At 49.7% G+C, this 20944-nt stretch overlaps 1 protein-coding gene across 2 annotated transcripts in view; it reads left to right on the top strand.

The window, feature by feature from the left end:
• The window catches only part of pik3ap1 (phosphoinositide-3-kinase adaptor protein 1), a 126048-nt gene that overhangs the window by 79377 nt on the left and 25727 nt on the right, over nucleotides 1-20944 (top strand). For both annotated transcript variants that reach the window (XM_041176075.1, XM_041176074.1), the window contains exons 8-10: nucleotides 16030-16234; nucleotides 16816-16917; nucleotides 17334-17510. In XM_041176075.1, coding sequence (XP_041032009.1) covers nucleotides 16030-16234; nucleotides 16816-16917; nucleotides 17334-17510 — 484 coding nt within the window. The remainder of the gene's footprint in view (nucleotides 1-16029; nucleotides 16235-16815; nucleotides 16918-17333; nucleotides 17511-20944) is intronic.

The following is a 20944-nucleotide window of genomic DNA, read 5'->3' as shown; positions in this document are numbered from 1 at the left end:
AATTGTTTCATCATCATCAGACTTTTAATTTCAGATTTTTTATTGGATTTAAATTTTACCATCTGCTATGCTGGGATTCAAACCCAGGTCCCCAGAGAATTACCCTGGGTTACTGGAACACTAGTCAGTGACAATACCACTATGCCACCACCTCCCAGATTTAATACCTACAGCCTCTGGTTAGTGATCCACTCTCCTGTGGGAATATCTACTCTGTCAAAATCTCTCATCATCCTGTAACATTTATTAGAGTCGCCTCTTAACCTTCTCTTTCCCAAGGAGAACAGTTCTAACGTTTCCAATCTTTCCTCTTAACCGAAGTCTCCCATCCCTGGGCTAACTTCCTGGTAAGCCCCCTCTGCGTCCTTTTTAAGACATTTATATCTTAAGCGTAGTGCCCAGAATTGTCCACTTCTCCAGCTGAGCTGTAACTAGTGATTTAAAATGTTCTAGCATGATCCCCTGCTTTTAATATTCGCTTCCTTTGCTTTTAAACCGAGGGCAGAACTTTCCGGTCGGCGTGCGGAGACGGGACTGACCCGCCGACATGTAAACTGACGCGCGATGATGTCAGGCGTGCACCCTGATGTCATCTCGCGCCATCGCGCTATTTCGTTCGGCTGGTGGGCACCAGAGTCGGCTGTGCAGCCGCCAAAATGTAAGCGACCTATTAAGGCCATTAAGAAATCAACTGAGCCACTTGAGAAAAAAAAAACAAAAAACTGCGGATGCTGGAAATCCAAAACAAAAACAGAATTACCTGGAAAAACTCAGCAGGTCTGGCAGCATCGGCGGAGAAGAGCTGACGTTTCGAGTCCTCATGACCCTTCAACAGAACTTCAGTTCTGTTGAAGGGTCATGAGGACTCGAAAAGTCAATTCTTTTCTTCTCCGCCGATGCTGCCAGACCTGCTGAGTTTTTCCAGGTAATTCTGTTTTTGTTTTGAGCCACTTGAGAACGCTGTCTGTCCAACCTTACGGTTAGCGGGCGGACAAAGAGCCCAGGCAGCCTTCACGTTTCTCAGGAAAGCTCATCCACAGGCGGGGTGAGGTTTCCTGAAGCTTTTATTTATTTATTTAATTAATTAATTTTCATAAATATACAAACACGTCCCCACTCATTTGATGCAGTCACATGAGGGGACGTGTTTAAATACATTTTTTAAATCAATTCTTTAATTATTTTGATATTCATTCCAACTCCCTGAGGCAGCTCTGTGCATCGCTGACCCGGACTCTACCTCCTCCCCCAGCTCGCACAGGTAACGCTGAGCGCTACCGGTCGCGTATTACGCTGGGCGGACCTTAGTTGGCCCGCCCACGTAAAATGGCGGCGTGGAGCCGATCGCGGGCGTCTTTCAGCTCCCCGCCCGCTTCCACCCGCTCCTGCCCGCTCCCGCCAAGCCCATCCACCATAGGGAAAATCCTGGCCCAAGTAACCCACCTGCTTTTTAGCCATCTTATCAACTTGCCCTGGCACCGTTAAGGGTTTGTGTAAATGGACACCAAGGTCTCTCTGTTCACATATGCTTCCCAAAATTGTATCATTTATAATATGCTATCTTTCCAAATTAATCCTCCCAAAATGCACCAGTTCATCATTCTCTGCAGTGAACTCTATCTTCTGCCCATTTCACCATCCTGTTTATTGTCATCCTGAAGCCTGTAACTATCCTCGTCATGATCTACTACTTTGCCAAGTTTTGTACCATCTGCAAACTTTATAATGCTGGTCCCCACACTGTGGAGCCCAGGTTGGTTATAAAAACTGAAAAGAGTCATGGGCCCAAAGCCTTTAGGAGTAGGACTGCAAACCACCTCCCAGTGTGAAAAGCACTCATCCATCACTGCTGCTTGCTGCCTGTGAGAGAGCTAATTCTGTATCCATGCCAACACTTTTCCCTAAGTTCCATGGGCTTCCGTTTTCTTAATAAGTCTCCTTTGTGGTACTTTGTTACATCCCTTCTGAAATTCCATATATGCATCATTCATTGCACCATTTTAATCAACTTTCTCTGTCACCTAAATGAATTCAATCAACTTAGTCAGAAACAATTTGGTTAACAAATCCTTGCCACTCTCCACAATTAATTAATACCTTTCCAAATAGAAGTTTATTCTGTCCCTGACAATGGGTTTGAGCAACATCCCTTTCGCCAATGTTATACTGATAGGCCTCTGTTTTCCTGTTTTATCCCTTTCCTCTTTCCTGAATGATGGCTTAACATTAGGAACTCGGGTCCTCGGGTATTATGTCTGAATCCAAAGAGAATTGAAAGATTGTGCAGTGTCCCTGCCGATTGCTGCATGGGTCAAACTAAGTAATTGTCAGGGAAAACACTCAACAAAAGACCAAAAGGGTCTTTTTTTTTTAAAAAAAGGCATTCTTGGGATGTGGATATTGCTGGCATTTATTGACCTGTAGTTGCCCTAAGGAGGTGGTAACTGTGGCTTGCCTTCTGCCAGCATGTTGATGCGGAAGTGGGGTCATATATGGGCAAGGACAGCTTAAATGGGTTTCCTTCCCTAAAGTGACATTAGTGAATCAGTTGCTTTTTAACAACTGCTTTATGGTCATTTTTTATTTCCGGATTTTTTAAACTGAATTTTAAATTCACAACCTGCCCTCCCCTCTACTAAACTCAGGCACATATCGCATATAAACTACACAAACTAGCTGCCTATTTTAATCCCACCTGGTCCATAGCCTTGTCGGTTACAGCACTTCAGGTGCAGATCCAGATGCCTTTTAAATGAGTTGAGGGGTTCTGCCTCCAACACCAAACCAGTCAGTGAATTCCAGACACCCACCACCCCCTGGGTGAAGACGCTTTTCCTGATGTCCCCTCTAATCCTTTAAATCTGTGCCACCCGGCAATTGACCCCTCAGCTAGGGGAAACGGGCCTTTCCTGTCTACCCTGTCTAGGCCCCTCATAATCTTGTACACCTCAATCAGGTCACCCCTCAGCCTCCTCTGTCCCAAGGAAAACAATCCCAGCCTATCCAATCTTTCCTCATAGCAGCAATTTTCCAGCCCTGGCAGCATTCATGTAAACGTCCTCTGCACTCTCTCCAGAGCAATTAGGTCCTTCCTGTAATGTGGTGACCAGAACCATACACAAAATTCCAGCTGTGGCCCAACCAGTGTTTTATACAGTTCCAGCACTACATCCCTGCTCTTGTATTCTATACCTCGCCCTATAAAGGAAAGCATTCCATATGCCTTCTTTACCACCTTATCCACCTGTCCTGCCACCTTCAAGAACCTGTGGACACGCATTCCTAGGTCTCTGTGCTGTAACCTTTCTGTAGCTCTGTGGTTCTATAATTACACTATCAGTCTCAGTTAGTTATAAGCTGTGGAAGAGAAGTGGTTACAATGTGTTGTCAAATTTCATCATTGGCTTGAGAGGAATGGGAGATGGCCACACGGAATGTTCACACACCGATCATACCGACAATGAGAGATGTATTTAACCATCACCTGAGAAACTGTTCCAATGAGGCAGAAAATTGTCACCGACTTGAGTAAATTGAATCACGCGGTGTGATAGAAAACCCAGCAGGTTTCCAGGAGCAGTGCTGGGCACCCAGAACCTACGCGGAATGATCAGAGAAGGATTTTGATCCTATTGCCCGGGGTTTGGAGTAGCTCAGTTGCAGATGATTAGACTGAAGGCACAAAAATCACTGGTTCAACCCTGGGTTCCAGTCTCATAGACTATAGGAGGTTTACAGACAATCTGATTAAAATATTAAGAGGGTTCAATTGCGTAGATAGAGCGAAACCATTTCTTCTGGTGGGGAAATCTTGACAAAGAGACTTAATTGTAAAATTAGAGTGAGGCCTATTCAGGAGTGAGGTCGGGAAACACTGGCCGGAATTTTCCAGTCCCTCACACCGGTGGGATTTTCCGGTCACACCCGTGTGAACGGAGATTTCAATGGCTTGCCGGTCCCACTGTAGGGCGCAATCTGGAAGATTCCGGCCACTTCTTCACACACAGGGTAGTGGAAGTTTGGAAGTCTCTCACCCCGATGAGACCATGGATACGAGGGGCCAACTGAAACTTTCTAGTTGGAAATCATTAGATTTTTGTTAAGTAAGGATATCAAAGGACATGGAGCAAAGGCAGGGTAAATGGGATTGAGGTAGCCAGGATCGGAATGAATGATAGGGCAGGCTCGAAGGGCTGAATGGTTTACTCCTGTTTCTACTTATTGTCAAGGATGATGTGCTGTGTAAGCAAAGGTGACTTCAAAATATACACTAAATAATTTTGATTCACAGCTTCAGGATTTTGCCCCAGTAACAAATGAAAGGCCCGATTTTAACTCAGGGCAGGGATCGGGGTACCAGGTGGGTCAAAGGGGCAGCAATCTGATTGCCCTCTCAGCGGCTGCACCCTCTTTAACGTACCCTAATACTGACTCTCACCGAAGCAAGTGGGAATGGCACCACTGTTCACAGGCGGGATTTGATACTCATGGGCTAATGGGCCATTGTCTGGGGGGGCGCCCAGAAACAGTTCCCGCTGTCAGGAATGGTGGGGAGAAACTGGGAGAACAAGAAGCCAGGGAAAGCCCAAGGCAGCCTTATGGGACTAGCAGGATCACTCCTGCATTATGACATGACTTCACCATTTAATTTAGGCCCACGTACGTTAGTTAGATGAGGAGAGCATGAATACATTGGAACCCCTCCTCCAGCAACGTAACCCCTTACTGCCTACACTGTTCCGGCTGTGGTGGGGGTTGTGAGGAGTGATGACAGGGTGTGGGGGGGAGGCGTTAAAATCAGGCTGCTAGCTACCTCACTGAAGGAGAAAAAAGCCATTCAGGGAAATCTGGAATGTCTCCAAAAGAATCTAGTCTGCTATTCCAAAGTTGGCCACAGTCTCTTTGCTGTGAGTTGATAGTGTGTTTCAATTTAAAGTATCAATTATGACAAAGAACAAAGAACAAAAAAAAGTACAACACAGGAACAGGCCCTTCGGCCCTCCAAGCCTGTGCCGATCATATTGCCCATCAACTAAACATTTTGCACTTCCGGGGTCCGTATCCCTCTATTCCCATCCTATTCATGTATTTGTCAAGCTGCCTCTTAAACACCACTATCGTACCTGCTTTCACCACCTCCTCTGGCAGCGAATTCCAGACACTCACTACCCTCTGCGTAAAAAACTAGCCCCACACATCTCCTCTATAGTTTTCTCCTCTCACCTTAAATCTATGTCCCCTAGTAATTGACTCTTCCACTCTGGGAAAAAGCTTCTGACTATCTCCTCTGTCCATGCCACTCATAATTTTGTAAACTTCTATCAAGTCGCCCCTCAATCTCCATCGCTCTAGTGAGAACAATCCAAGTTTCTCCAACCTCTCCTCATAGCTAATAACCTCCAGACCAGGCAGCATCCTGGTAAACCTCCTCTGCGCCCTCTCCAACGCCTCCATATCCTTCTGGTAATGTGGTGACCAGAGTTGTACACAATAACAGGATGTAACAGGCTGTGAGTCTGAATGTTGTTTTCTTGTTCAAGATGTGTGACTATCACAACACTGCTCTTAGTTAATGTTTGTTGCTAGATAAAGGTTGTTTGATACAATGCACAATTTTCACAGTTGCTAAAAATAATAATTAGTCAGAAATTGCCAGGAATTTGCATGGTTAGAACTTTGGTAGGAAGAATAGAGGTATGGACTATTTTCTAAATGGGGAGAGAATTCAGAAATCTGGAGTGCAAAGGGACTTGGGAGTCTTAGTCCAGGATTCTCTTAAGGTTAACTTGCAGGTTGAGTCGGTAGTTAGGAAGGCAAATGCAATGTTGGCATTTATTTCGAGAGGACTAGAATATAAAAGCAGGGATGTGCTGCTGAGGCTTTATAAGGCTCTGGTCAGACCACATTTAGAATATTGTGAGCAATTTTGGGCCCCGTATCTCAGGAAGGATGTGCTGGCCCTGGAGAGGGTCCAGAGGAGGTTCACGAGAATGATCTCAGGAATGAAAGGCTTAACATATGAGGAACGTTTGAGGACTCTGGGTCTATACTCAATGGAGTTTAGAAGGATGAGGAGGGATCTGATTGAAACTTACAGAATACTGAAAGGCCTGGATAGAGTGGACGTGGGGAAGATGTTTCCATTAGTAGGAGAGACTAGGACCCGAGGGCACAGCCTCAGAGTAAAGGGAAGACCTTTTAGAACAGAGATGAGGAGAAACTCCTTTAGCCAGAGAGTGGTGAATCTATGGAATTCATTGCCACAGAAGGCTGTGGAGGCCAGGTCATTGAGTGTATTTAAGACCGAGATAGATAGGTTCTTGATTGGTAAGGGGATCAAAGGTTACGGGGAGAAGGCGGGAGAATCGGGTTGAGAAACTTATCAGCCATGATTGAGTGGCGGAGCAGACTCGATGGGCTGAATGGCCTAATTTCTGCTCCAATGTCTTATGGTCTAATAAGGCATTACCGGCACTTGCCATTATTCATTAGTTTAAACAAATCGAGGCTTTATGTGGAGTATGAAAGAGAAACTATGAGAGAAACCGTAGATTCCTGGGCAGTTTGCACCAATCTGCCATTAACCACACCAAACTAATAGAAGCCTCTTCTCTCAGAGGCACTTCTCATTGAAATAAATGAGCATCCTTGTCCCGATTCAGAATATTCTGGGTTTGAGTCCCAGTCCAGGGCGGAATCTTCCACTCCCGCCAGCAGCGGGAATCATGGAAGATGGCGGAGAGCAAGAGTTGACAAGAGGCCAAAAATCAGGTTCGGGAAATTAGTTTGGAATCTTTTTCTCCCGACTTTCATGGCGGCTTAAAGGTGGGTCGAGCGGGGGGTATGTCAGGAACCCCATTTGCATCTCATGACTGCTCATTAAAACACCAACCTGCCAGAATCTTGTTTCCCCACCAAATTAAGCCAGCGGGAATTCAGAATGGTGAGCCAGGTTGCTTCTTGGACTTTGAGCTCAGTAGACGCTGCTTTCAGCTTCCTTTCACACTGAGAGACAGCGGCTGCCTGTCACACACACTGCACCACAAGGCTGTGCACAAGGGTGGGGTGAGACTGAGGCGGGACTAATGGGAGGGGGAGTCAAGGAGCAGAGGGGGAGAGTGATTGGCTGTCCGGGTGCCGTTCAAATATGGCGCCTGGATTTGGAGCCTATGAGGTGATGGTGGGACAGGCCACTTCCTGCCCACCCCACCACGAGATTCAACCTGCTCCCGCATACTTAATTAGCTGAACAGTGCAAGATCTCACATGTTCAACCACCCCTCCTTCCACAGGAAATCACATTGACTTTCACTCCCGCCACCGAACTTGTCCCCAGAATGGAAGATTCCACCCACAGAGACCTGAGTACAATAATCAAGGCTGACAGTCCAGTGCAGCACTAAGGGAGTGCTGCATTGTTCTAGGCGACATCTCTCAGATGAAACATTATATGGAGGCCCTGTCGGCTCACTCAAGTGGACATAAAAGACCCCCATGACACTATATTGAAGAGCTTTCCCCGGTGTCCTTGCCAGTATTTACCGCTCAATCAATCAGTCACAGCAGCTCTGTACATGCACTCCAACTATTAAAACCCTGCAGCACAAACCGACCTGAATTAATCGGAGAGGCTGGATTAGAGGACGGAGCACTCGGTTTGGGGAATTTCCCACAGGCCACATCACCCTAAACTCAGAGCGTCAACTTTTCTAAACCCTTCCCTGGGCTCGGTGTCAATAACGGAGTTTTTAGAGAATGATAGAATTTAGATACAAGAGGAGGCCATTCAGCCCTCTATACTGCTTCTCTCTCCTTTAACCCTAGCCTCCCTCCAAGAGCTTTACAAATATATAATTTATATCATACTCCCTTTGAAATGCAGCTTTCATCCCTACCCAACAATATTTGGTGAAAGATCCCACACCCATTAACCTTCAGCTCAAAAACCTTTCCCCTTGATTTTTCCGCTGAGATTCTTTGTTCTAGGTTTCCCATCCACCCATCAAATGGAAACAGTCTTTTACTATTCACTAGTTTCACTACCCCCTTTACTGGCTCCTCCTTTCTCAGTGTCTCTCTCAGTCCCCCCTTTACTGGCTGCTCCTATCTCAGTGTCTCTCTCATTCCCCTGTTTATTGGCTGCTCCTTTCTGTGTCTCTCTCACTACCCCCTTTACGCAGTTTTAAATTTATTCACAAAATGAAACATTACAGAAGAAAAGCTCCTAACTCTACAACCTACCAGCAATGTCAATAAGTGTTTCTTTATACCTCTTTTGATACCAATAAACTGATTATTAACTCACTGTAACAAAAATAAAAACTTTAAAGGAAACTTATCAAATAGCCATTTGGTATACAGAACTTGAGTATTGCTAAAAAGAGAGACATGTCAAAGTTTTCCATCTCGTACTCATCAGGACATCAAATTGTTGTTTTCCCCTTATATTTGGTATTCTTGCAAAGTGTCCTGATGAGTGCAAGGTGAAAAGCTTCGACATGTCTCTTTTTTTTCAGCAAAAATTATCAAATTAAAATGTAATTCTCGGTGTCGATGATGCTGTCCAGCACTTCCTGGCACCCACTGGTCGCAGAAGGCTTCAAACATACCAATGGATACCTGTAGCCACTTAACCTTAATTTATACATGGTGAATTCAAATCTAATCATGGCTTTGAATGGGGAATTGAATAATTATCTGAAGAGAAAAACATTTGCAGAGCTAATGAAGCAAGCATGGGGGCATGGGTCTAGGTGAGTTGCTATTGCAGGAAGCCAGCACAGACACAAAGGGCTGATTGGCCGCCTTCTGTGCTGTAAACATTCTATGAGTTTTGGGAGAATTCAAAACTCGGGTCCGTCTGTACACGATCATTACTTATAAATCCCAAGGGGGAAATAATAAGAGATTTCTTTACTCAGAAAGTGGTTAAGATGTGAAACTCCAGGGGAAATTATTCAGGGAATTAGTTCAGATTTTGTCAAAAGAAAACTGGGCGAATACATGCAATAAATAAGCTGAGGCTGAGCTGAGGCAGCTAGAATGGAAGGAGACTTGTCTGGAGCATCAGAGAGGAATTGGGCTGAATGTTCTGCTTCTGAGCTGCACATTCTGTATAATTCCCAATCTCAATTTTTTATCCGCACCCACCCCTCCCCTCACCCCATTTCCCCACTCTCCCTCTCTGCCTGAGCTTCCGTTGCGCAGTCTTCCCATGATGTTGAAATTGAAATCACTAGCAAAGCGGTACTGAGCAAACTGATGGAGCTGCGGCTGGCAAGTCTCCGGGTCCCGATGGATTACATCCTAGGGTCTTAAAAGAGGTGGCTAATGAGGTAGTCATGGCTGGTGTTAATTTTACAAAATTTGCTAGATTCTGGAAAGGTTCAATCAGACTGGAAAGTAGCAAATATAACCGTTCTATTCAAGAAGGGAGGGAGGCAGTAAACAGGAAACTATAGGCCAGTTAGCTTGACATCTGTCATGGGGAGGTTGTTAGAATCAACCATTAAGGAGGTTATAGCTGGGCACTTAGAAGAGCTCAAGGCAATCGGGAAGGATCAGCATGGGTTTGTGAAAGGAAATCATGTTTAACCAATTTATTGGAGTTTTTTGAAGGAGTAACATGTGCAGTGGATAAAGGGGAACCTGTAGACATTCTGTACTTGGAATTCCAGAAGGCATTTGATAAGGTGCCACATCCGAGGTTATTACAGAAAATAAAAGCACATGGTATGGTGGGTAACATATTAGCATGGATAGAAGATTGGCTGGCTGGCAGAAAGCAGGGAGTATGCATAAATGGGTCTTTTTCGGATTGGCAGGATGTGACGAGTGGAGTCTCACAGGGGTCTGTGCTGGTGCCTCAACTTTTGAAGATTTACGTCAATGACTTAGATGAGGGGAACGAAGACATAGAAACATAGACACAAAGAAACTAGGAGCAGGAGTAGGCCATTCGACCCTTCGAGCCTGCTCCGCCATTCATTATGATTGTGGCTGATCATCCAACTCAATAGCCTGCTCCCGCTTTCTCCCCATACCCTTTGATCCCTTTTGCCCCAAGAGCTATATCTAACTCCTTCTTGAAAACATACAATGTTTTGTTCTCAACTACTTTCTGTGGTAATGAGTTCCATAGGCTCACCACTCTCTGGGTGAAGAAATTTCTCCTCATCTCATGGTAACTAAATTTGCAGATGACACAAAAATAAGTAGGAAAGGATGTTGTGAAGAGGACATGAGGAAGTTGCAGATGGTTATAGATAGATTGAGTGACTGGGCAAAGATCTGGCAAATGGCGTTTAACATGGGAAAATGTGAAGTTGTTCACTTTGGCAGGAAGAACAAAAAAGCAGAGTATTACTTAAATGGAGAACAACTGCAAAATTCTGAGGTGCAGAGGGATCTGGGTGTTCCAGTACATAAATCACAAAAAGTTAGTAAGCATGTACAGCAAGTAATTAAGAAGGCTAATGGAATGCTATCCTTTAATATGAGATGAATTGAACATAAAAGTAAGAATGTTATGCTTCAGTTATACAGGGCATTGGTGAGACTGCACCATGAATACTATGTGCAGTTTTGGTCTCCTTACTTAAGGAAAGATGTAAATGTATTAGAGGCGGTTCAAAGGGGGTTTACTAGATTGATACCTGGAATGAGTGGGTCGTCTTATGAGGATAGTTTGGACAATCTGGGCTTGTTTCCACTGGAGTTTAGAAGAGTGAGGGGTGATTTGACTGAAGTATACAAGATCCTGATCGGCCTTGACAAGATGGATGTGGAAAGGATGTTTCCTCTTGTGAGTGAGTCCAGAACTAGGAGGCAGTGTTTTAACATTAGGGGTCGCCCTTTTGTGGATGAGGAGAAATATTTTCTCTGAAGGTTGTGCAACTTTGGAACTCTCTGCCTCAGAAGGTGGTGGAGGCGGGGTCATTGAATATTTTTAAGGCAGAGTTAGATAGATTCTTGTTAGACAAAGGAATCTAAGGTTATCGAGGGTAGATGGGAATGTGGAATTCAAAACACAGACAGATCAGCCATGATCTTATTGAATGGCGGAGCAGGCTCGAGGGACTGAATGATCTACTCCTGTTCCTATTTCTTCTGTCCTTATGATGCCCCTGTCTCTTTTTCTTCCCCTCTTTCTCAAGACCCCATGACCTCCACCTAAGCCCCAATCCCAGTTTCCAGCTCTACAGTCAGAGCTCTGATGGGTTCAATGATTCCCTGAAAGCTGAATCCTGAGACTCCAGCCTCCCTACCCACTCTGCTGACCATACAGCACTGGCTTGTGGTTCCCTGTTCTGATCAGATGGGGTCACCCTCCCCAAGGCTTTAACAGCAGAGAGTGAAGTCATGGAGTTTGGGGCGTAATTTCCCAGGACTGTTGGAGGCACAGTTCAGAAAAGGTATCCCTGTTTCTGGGAAACTCTCAGACATTCCAGGGGATCCTAGGAATCATGGGTTTCATAATGGCACTACCCCAGTGCTCCCCCTCCAACAGTGTCGAGCTCCCCCAGTGCTCCCCCTCCAACAGTGTCGAGCTCCCCCAGTGCTCCCCCTCCAACAGTGTCGAGCTCCCCCAGTGCTCCCCCTCCAACAGTGTCGAGCTCCCCCAGTGCTCCCCCTCCAACAGTGTCGAGCTCCCCCAGTGCTCCCCCTCCAACAGTGTCGAGCTCCCCCAGTGCTCCCCCTCCAGCAGTGTCGAGCTCCCCCAGTGCTCCCCCTCCAACAGTGTCGAGCTCCCCCAGTGCTCCCCCTCCAACAGTGTCGAGCTCCCCCAGTGCTGCTCCTCCAGCAGTGTCGAGCTCCCCCAGTGCTCCCCATCCAACAGTGTCGAGCTCCCCCAGTGCTCCCCATCCAACAGTGTCGAGCTCCCCCAGTGCTCCCCCTCCAACAGTGTCGAGCTACCCCAGTGCTCCCCCTCCAACAGTGTCGAGCTCCCCCAGTGCTCCCCATCCAACAGTGTCGAGCTCCCCCAGTGCTCCCCCTCCAACAGTGTCGAGCTCCCCCAGTGCTCCCCCTCCAACAGTGTCGAGTTCCCCCAGTGCTCCCCCTCCAACAGTGTCGAGCTCCCCCAGTGCTCCCCCTCCAACAGTGTCGAGCTCCCCCAGTGCTCCCCCTCCAACAGTGTCGAGCTCCCCCAGTGCTCCCCCTCCAACAGTGTCGAGCTCCCCCAGTGCTCGCCCTCCAACAGTGTCGAGCTCCCCCAGTGCTCCCCCTCCAACAGTGTCGAGCTCCCCCAGTGCTCCCCCTCCAACAGTGTCGAGCTCCCCCAGTGCTCCCCCTCCAACAGTGTCGAGCTCCCCCAGTGCTCCCCATCCAACAGTGTCGAGCTCCCCCAGTGCTCCCCATCCAACAGTGTCGAGCTCCCCCAGTGCTCCCCCTCCAACAGTGTCGAGCTCCCCCAGTGCTCCCCCTCCAACAGTGTCGAGCTCCCCCAGTGCTCCCCCTCCAACAGTGTCGAGCTCCCCCAGTGCTCCCCATCCAACAGTGTCGAGTTCCCCCAGTGCTCCCCATCCAACAGTGTCGAGCTCCCCCAGTGCTCCCCCTCCAACAGTGTCGAGCTCCCCCAGTGCTCCCCATCCAACAGTGTCGAGCTCCCCATCCAACAGTGTCGAGCTCCCCCAGTGCTCCCCCTCCAACAGTGTCGAGCTCCCCCAGTGCTCCCCATCCAACAGTGTCGAGCTCCCCCAGTGCTCCCCCTCCAACAGTGTCGAGCTCCCCCAGTGCTCCCCATCCAACAGTGTCGAGCTCCCCCAGTGCTCCCCATCCAACAGTGTCGAGCTCCCCCAGTGCTCCCCCTCCAACAGTGTCGAGCTCCCCCAGTGCTCCCCATCCAACAGTGTCGAGCTCCCCCAGTGCTCCCCCTCCAACAGTGTCGAGCTCCCCCAGTGCTCCCCCTCCAACAGTGTCGAGCTCCCCCAGTGCTCCCCCTCCAACAGTGTCGAGCTCCCCCAGTGCTCCCCCTCCAACAGTGTCGAGCTCCCCCAGTGCTCCCCCTCCAACAGTGTCGAGCTCCCCCAGTGCTCCCCCTCCAACAGTGTCGAGCTCCCCCAGTGCTCCCCCTCCAACAGTGTCGAGCTCCCCCAGTGCTCCCCATCCAACAGTGTCGAGCTCCCCCAGTGCTCCCCATCCAACAGTGTCGAGTTCCCCCAGTGCTCCCCATCCAACAGTGTCGAGCTCCCCCAGTGCTCCCCCTCCAACAGTGTCGAGCTCCCCCAGTGCTCCCCCTCCAACAGTGTCGAGCTCCCCCAGTGCTCCCCCTCCAACAGTGTCGAGCTCCCCCAGTGCTCCCCCTCCAACAGTGTCGAGCTCCCCCAGTGCTCCCCCTCCAACAGTGTCGAGCTCCCCCAGTGCTGCTCCTCCAACAGTGTCGAGCTCCCCCAGTGCTCCCCCTCCAACAGTGTCGAGCTCCCCCAGTGCTGCTCCTCCAGCAGTGTCGAGCTCCCCCAGTGCTCCCCCTCCAACAGTGTCGAGCTCCCCCAGTGCTCCCCCTCCAACAGTGTCGAGCTCCCCCAGTGCTCCCCATCCAACAGTGTCGAGCTCCCCCAGTGCTCCCCCTCCAACAGTGTCGAGCTCCCCCAGTGCTCCCCCTCCAACAGTGTCGAGCTCCCCCAGTGCTCCCCATCCAACAGTGTCGAGTTCCCCCAGTGCTCCCCATCCAACAGTGTCGAGCTCCCCCAGTGCTCCCCCTCCAACAGTGTCGAGCTCCCCCAGTGCTCCCCATCCAACAGTGTCGAGCTCCCCCAGTGCTCCCCATCCAACAGTGTCGAGCTCCCCCAGTGCTCCCCATCCAACAGTGTCGAGCTCCCCCAGTGCTCCCCCTCCAACAGTGTCGAGCTCCCCCAGTGCTCCCCATCCAACAGTGTCGAGCTCCCCCAGTGCTCCCCATCCAACAGTGTCGAGCCCCCCCAGTGCTCCCCATCCAACAGTGTCGAGCTCCCCCAGTGCTCCCCATCCAACAGTGTCGAGCTCCCCCAGTGCTCCCCCTCCAACAGTGTCGAGCTCCCCCAGTGCTCCCCCTCCAACAGTGTCGAGCTCCCCCAGTGCTCCCCCTCCAACAGTGTCGAGCTCCCCCAGTGCTCCCCCTCCAACAGTGTCGAGCTCCCCCAGTGCTCCCCCTCCAACAGTGTCGAGCTCCCCCAGTGCTCGCCCTCCAACAGTGTCGAGCTCCCCCAGTGCTCCCCCTCCAACAGTGTCGAGCTCCCCCAGTGCTCCCCCTCCAACAGTGTCGAGCTCCCCCAGTGCTCCCCCTCCAACAGTGTCGAGCTCCCCCAGTGCTCCCCATCCAACAGTGTCGAGCTCCCCCAGTGCTCCCCATCCAACAGTGTCGAGCTCCCCCAGTGCTCCCCATCCAACAGTGTCGAGCTCCCCCAGTGCTCCCCATCCAACAGTGTCGAGCTCACCCAGTGCTCCCCCTCCAACAGTGTCGAGCTCCCCCAGTGCTCCCCCTCCAACAGTGTCGAGCTCCCCCAGTGCTCCCCATCCAACAGTGTCGAGCTCCCCCAGTGCTCCCCCTCCAACAGTGTCGAGCTCCCCCAGTGCTCCCCCTCCAACAGTGTCGAGCTCCCCCAGTGCTCCCCATCCAACAGTGTCGAGTTCCCCCAGTGCTCCCCATCCAACAGTGTCGAGCTCCCCCAGTGCTCCCCATCCAACAGTGTCGAGCTCCCCCAGTGCTCCCCCTCCAACAGTGTCGAGCTCCCCCAGTGCTCCCCCTCCAACAGTGTCGAGCTCCCCCAGTGCTCCCCATCCAACAGTGTCGAGCTCCCCCAGTGCTCCCCCTCCAACAGTGTCGAGCTCCCCCAGTGCTCCCCATCCAACAGTGTCGAGCTCCCCCAGTGCTCCCCATCCAACAGTGTCGAGCTCCCCCAGTGCTCCCCATCCAACAGTGTCGAGCTCCCCCAGTGCTCCCCCTCCAACAGTGTCGAGCTCCCCCAGTGCTCCCCCTCCAACAGTGTCGAGCTCCCCCAGTGCTCCCCATCCAACAGTGTCGAGCTCCCCCAGTGCTCCCCATCCAACAGTGTCGAGCTCCCCCAGTGCTCCCCATCCAACAGTGTCGAGCTCCCCCAGTGCTCCCCATCCAACAGTGTCGAGCTCCCCCAGTGCTCCCCCTCCAACAGTGTCGAGCTCCCCCAGTGCTCCCCATCCAACAGTGTCGAGTTCCCCCAGTGCTCCCCATCCAACAGTGTCGAGCTCCCCCAGTGCTCCCCATCCAACAGTGTCGAGCTCCCCCAGTGCTCCCCCTCCAACAGTGTCGAGCTCCCCCAGTGCTCCCCATCCAACAGTGTCGAGCTCCCCCAGTGCTCCCCCTCCAACAGTGTCGAGCTCCCCCAGTGCTCCCCATCCAACAGTGTCGAGCTCCCCCAGTGCTCCCCATCCAACAGTGTCGAGCTCCCCCAGTGCTCCCCATCCAACAGTGTCGAGCTCCCCCAGTGCTCCCCCTCCAACAGTGTCGAGCTCCCCCAGTGCTCCCCCTCCAACAGTGTCGAGCTCCCCCAGTGCTCCCCCTCCAACAGTGTCGAGCTCCCCCAGTGCTCCCCCTCCAACAGTGTCGAGCTCCCCCAGTGCTGCTCCTCCAGCAGCGTTGCACTCCCCTGGTACTGCCCTGCCAGCATTGCCAGGCTCTCCCAGTGCTGCCCCTCTGACAGCATTGCACTCCCCTAGTGCCACCCCGCCGATATTGCTATGCTCTCTTAGTGCTGCCTCTCCAACAGCATCGCACTCCCTCACTCCAGCCCTCGAGTGTTAGCCTAAATAGCTGACATGCTGAAGTTTCAGTGGAATGGGCAGCCAACCCTGGTCCTAACCAGTCCCTAGAAATGGTCCCTGAGGGCAGGAATGCGCCGGGGACTGTCTCGACGGCACTGCCCCAAATTTTCTGGCTGCCCCACTTTCAACCCCATCAGCAGGGAGTTGGAAAAACTCAGCCCAATCCTCTCTCATCAGATCAGCAGGCAGTGTTGTTTCTGAGACCCCTTTGTCTGTGTGATTCACCCTAATATTTACAGTTACTCTTTACAGGAGACAGCGGATATGCTAAAGACTCACCTTAAAGAGGAGCTGTGTGGGAACATTGATGGGGAAGAGGATGAAGACTTGTATGAGTCCATGGCAACGGTGTCCAAAGATATCTTGATGAAATGCACCTTAAACCCCGGCTGTGATGAGGACATCTATGAGTCGATGATAGAACTGATGCCTCCACAAGGGATTATGGAAAGCACCTGTGAGTGAGAGCAAAATCAGGCTAGTGGGCGCTCGCTGCCAGGGATAAAACTGGGCCAGGCATTCCCAAATCCCAGGCTTAATTACTGATCTGGCCTGGGATTCGGGAATCAGAACCAAAGAAATGGCTAGGATTTGGGAAAGGGGAACAAATAATATATTCTATGGAGACTGATTTGTTGCAGCCCCATATGAACAAGATGAGATCCCATTCCAGCGGATATACAAGGCCTGATGGGCAAACAGAATATCAGCAGCCACCCTCCCTGCCCGCCCATCTGTATGAGCAGCTCTAACAATCTCTGTCTGAGTGGCTGCATCATGTATTTATCAAAAAGATCTTGCTGCTTTTAGCAAGTGTCTTCTCAGTGGGAAGAATGGCAATTTACTGGTAGGACACTAGTACCAGGGGTGCAACACACACATTGTGAATAACTGGTTTAAATATCTGTGCTTTCCGCAGGCGAGTCGATATTAAAAGTGTAAGTGGATGTATTAGACAGTAACAATAAATCATGCTGTGCCTGTAAGAGGTTTTGGTTTGATTTGAGAGGATAATGTTTCAATAAACTTTGCTTGCAGATGAGCCAATGTCTAAAGTAACTGGAATGGTCCACTCAGCCGCATGTGATCCAGACTCTTTTGATTCAACAGCAGATTGCATACTGAGAAAATTTCTCCAAGGTGGGTCATGTTTTTCATCTCTGTTCCCTCCTTCATTGCCCTAAAGACATACACTCATACCAGGTACAGTTTGACTTTGGCATTAGCACCCAACGGGTTCATTCATCTCTAGAGAGACCAGACAATGAGTGGAAAGTTTCATAGCCTGCGACAGTTCTGTCCTCACCCACCATCCACCCATGAGGAGGATTGGAAGCCCCAGCTGATGTCTCTGAATCCTCCTTACCCCAGCAGCACCAAATCTAAATGTAGCTAGTACTCTAGGAGATGGGTTAATCCTGGGAATTGCACTTGGAATCTTCCAGGTCTCAGAGCTCAGAACCACACTGCTTGAAACAATTTTCCATTAAACCAGGAAGTTTGACCCAAGTTTCTTAAGCATTATTTACTTTGTACTTGAACAATTGTTATTGCAGGGAATAGTGCCATTCCTGAGGATTGTGAGAGCCCTGGTGAAGTGAGTGAGGAGGGTGTATACGATGTTGTGACGGAAGATGAATATCCTGAAGAGACTGTGAGCAGACCTCCACTTCCTATTCCTCGGCTACAGATTGTTTCCAATGTTGATGACATGAAGCCTTACATTTCTAAAGGTGAGGAGGACAGTGGAGCTTCATACAAATGGAAAGGGCATGTGGCCCATTTTAACTCATCTACCCAGAACATTCCTGCACCAGCCCACATTACTGCATCTAGTTGTTTGTTAAATGATTCCAGCATTTCCCCTCTACCAGTCTGCCAGTCCGGGAGTACACGTTGTGTGAGGAGAACCTTCCCATAGCAGATGTGAAATTACCGTTCATGTGTCTAACCTGTGTCCACTTGTCCTCCTCCTAGTTTTATTTAAAGTAGTATTGTTGCATTTCTAATAGCCTTATGAATCATATAAACTTCTATAAAAGCAAATCTCAGGCACCTCGTTTCACACTGAAAAGCCCAAGTCTCTCCATTTCTTCCCTCATAACAGACCTAAGGCTGAAGATCAGCCTTATGGCTCTTCTCTGCTCTACTTGCTGCACTAGAATGTCAGCATTGTGTCCAGAACTGGACACAGTGTTCAAGGTGCAGACTGACCAGAACTGGACACAGTGTTCAAGGTGCAGACTGACCAGTAATGGACACAGTGTTCAAGGTGCAGACTGACCAGAACTGGACACATTGTTCAAAGTGCAGACTGACCAGAACTGGACACAGTGCTCAAGGTGCAGACTGACCGGAACTGGACCCAGTGCTCAAGGTGCAGACTGATCAGAACTGGACACAGTGATTAAGGTGCAGACTGACCAGAACTGGACACAGTGTTCAAGGTGCAGACTGACCAGAACTGGACACAGTGTTCAAGGTGAAGACTGACCAGAACTGGACGCAGTGCTCAAGGTGCAGACTGACCAGTAATGGACACTGTGTTCAAGGTGCAGACTGGCCAGAACTGGACACAGTGTTCAAGGTGCAGACTGACCAGAACTGGACACAGTGCTCAAAGTGGAGACTGACCAGAACTGGACACAGTTTTCAAGGTGCAGACTGACCAGAACTGGACACAGTGCTCAAGGAGCAGATTGACCAGAACTGGACACAGTGTTTAAGGTGCAGACTGACCAGAACTGGACACAGTGTTCAAGGTGCAGACTGACCAGAACTGGATCCAGTGTTCAAGGTGCAGACTGACCAGAACTGGACCCAGTGCTCAAGGTGCAGCTTGACCAGAACTGGACACAGTGTTTAAGGTGCAGACTGACCAGAACTGGACAGTGTTCAAGGTGCAGACTGACCAGAACTGGACACGGTGTTCAAGGTGCAGACTGACCAGAACTGGACACAGTGCTCAAGGTACAGACTGACCAGAACTGGACACAGTGCTCAACGTGTTGTCTGACTAGAACTGGACACAGTGTTCAAGGTGCAGACTGACCAGAACTGGACACAGTGTTCAAGGTGCAGACTGACCAGAACTGGATCCAGTGTTCAAGGTGCAGACTGACCAGAACTGGACCCAGTGCTCAAGGTGCAGCTTGACCAGAACTGGACACAGTGTTTAAGGTGCAGACTGACCAGAACTGGACAGTGTTCAAGGTGCAGACTGACCAGAACTGGACACAGTGTTCAAGGTGCAGACTGACCAGAACTGGACACAGTGCTCAAGGTACAGACTGACCAGAACTGGACACAGTGCTCAACGTGTTGTCTGACTAGAACTGGACACAGTGTTCAAGGTGCAGACTGACCAGAACTGGACACAGTGTTCAAGGTGCAGACTGATCAGAACTGGACACAGTGCTCAAGGTGCAGACTGACCAGAACTGGACACAGTGCTCAACGTGTTGTCTGACCAGAACTGGACAGTGTTCAAGGTGCAGACTGACCAGAGCTGGACACAGTGTTCAAGGTGCAGACTGACCAGAACTGGACACAGTGCTCAAGGTACAGACTGACCAGAACTGGACACAGTGCTCAACGTGTTGTCTGACTAGAACTGGACACAGTGTTCAAGGTGCAGACTGACCAGAACTGGACACAGTGGTCAAGGTGCAGACTGATCAGAACTGGACACAGTGCTCAAGGTGCAGACTGACCAGAACTGGACACAGTGCTCAACGTGTTGTCTGACCAGAACTGGACACAGTGTTCAAGGTGCAGACTGACCAGAACTGGACACAGTGTTCAAGGTGCAGACTGATCAGAACTGGACACAGTGCTCAAGGTGCAGACTGACCAGAACTGGACACAGTGCTCAACGTGTTGTCTGACCAGAACTGGACACAGTGCTCAAGGTGCAGACTCACTAGAACTGGACACAGTGCAATAGGTGTGCATTGACCGGAACTCCACACAGTGTTCTATGTGGGCCTGACCAGAGGCTGTATAGTTTGCTGAGGACTTCTGATTTATATCCTACTATAGCTGAACATCTTATTGGCCCTGTTGAGTTGCTCATTTCAGTGGTTGGAGATGTTGAGTGTTAATCCACTAAAACTCCTAAATCCCTTTCAGTTTTATTGTTGGCTGTTTTAACATTATTCATTGGGTTGGTGTGTTACCCACTTCTCCCTCCTCCATGTGATTCTATGGGAGGAGTCAGTATTACGGTTCATTTATTATAGTTCTGCCCACAAACAATTTTTGCTCAGTTCAGTCTGTAGTTTCTGATCAGTTTGCTATCACCTGCGATTTGCTTTGAATGTCTGATTCCATGTATTTGATGTAAATTGAAACGTTGGTTGTCCCAACATGGATCCCCGGGGTGCACAGCAACCATACTTCACCTCAATCTGACCTTTGGAAGTCTAAGTGCGCAACTGTATAAGGTTTACCACACTCCAATTGGGTTGTCACTTCCTCAAGGTAAGGTGGTTGGTCAGACAATCCATACACCTTCCCATGGCCACAGTGATCATTATATTGTGCTCAAGAGCAAGAATCCTTGTCTTGGCTTTGCTTCTATAGCCAAGTCCAGCATCATCTCTACTGCGACACACGAGAGATCAGCTGATTGAATGAGGATCAAACCCAGTCAGTACAAAATTCACCAACTGTTACATTTACCCAGGGGACCAAGTCTCACCATCTTTGTAGAAAATCAGTCTTCATAGTTGCTAACAGCTGGAAGTGATGAGTCAAAGCTTGAACCAGAGACCGGAACTGAAGATCAATACAAACAGGACAAGTCCATTAACCTCAAAAAGATAACACCATTTTATCCAATCCCATCCCTCCTGTGTGACTTCGCCCCTTGTTGCTCTATCCTCCCTGCTTCCATGAGAGCAAAAGAAATAGGAGGAAGAGTAGGCCATTCAGCCCCTTGAGCCTGCTGTGCCATTTAATGAGGTAATGGCTCATCTGACTGTGGACTTAACTCCATTTTCCTGTCTTCCCCGAGCACCACACCGCCAACCCCCCCCCCACCCCCCCACCCCCCCCGCCATAACCCTTGACTCCATTGCACATCAAATATTTGTCTAATTTGGCTTTGAATATATTCAAAGACCAGTGCTCTCTGGAGTAGAGAATTCTAAAGATGAAGGACTCT

The sequence above is a fragment of the Carcharodon carcharias genome, chromosome 28, assembly GCF_017639515.1.
Source record: "Carcharodon carcharias isolate sCarCar2 chromosome 28, sCarCar2.pri, whole genome shotgun sequence".
NCBI lineage: Eukaryota > Metazoa > Chordata > Chondrichthyes > Lamniformes > Lamnidae > Carcharodon > Carcharodon carcharias.
The sequence above is the reverse complement of the archived record's forward strand: the minus strand, read 5'-3'. Positions and strand labels throughout refer to the sequence as shown.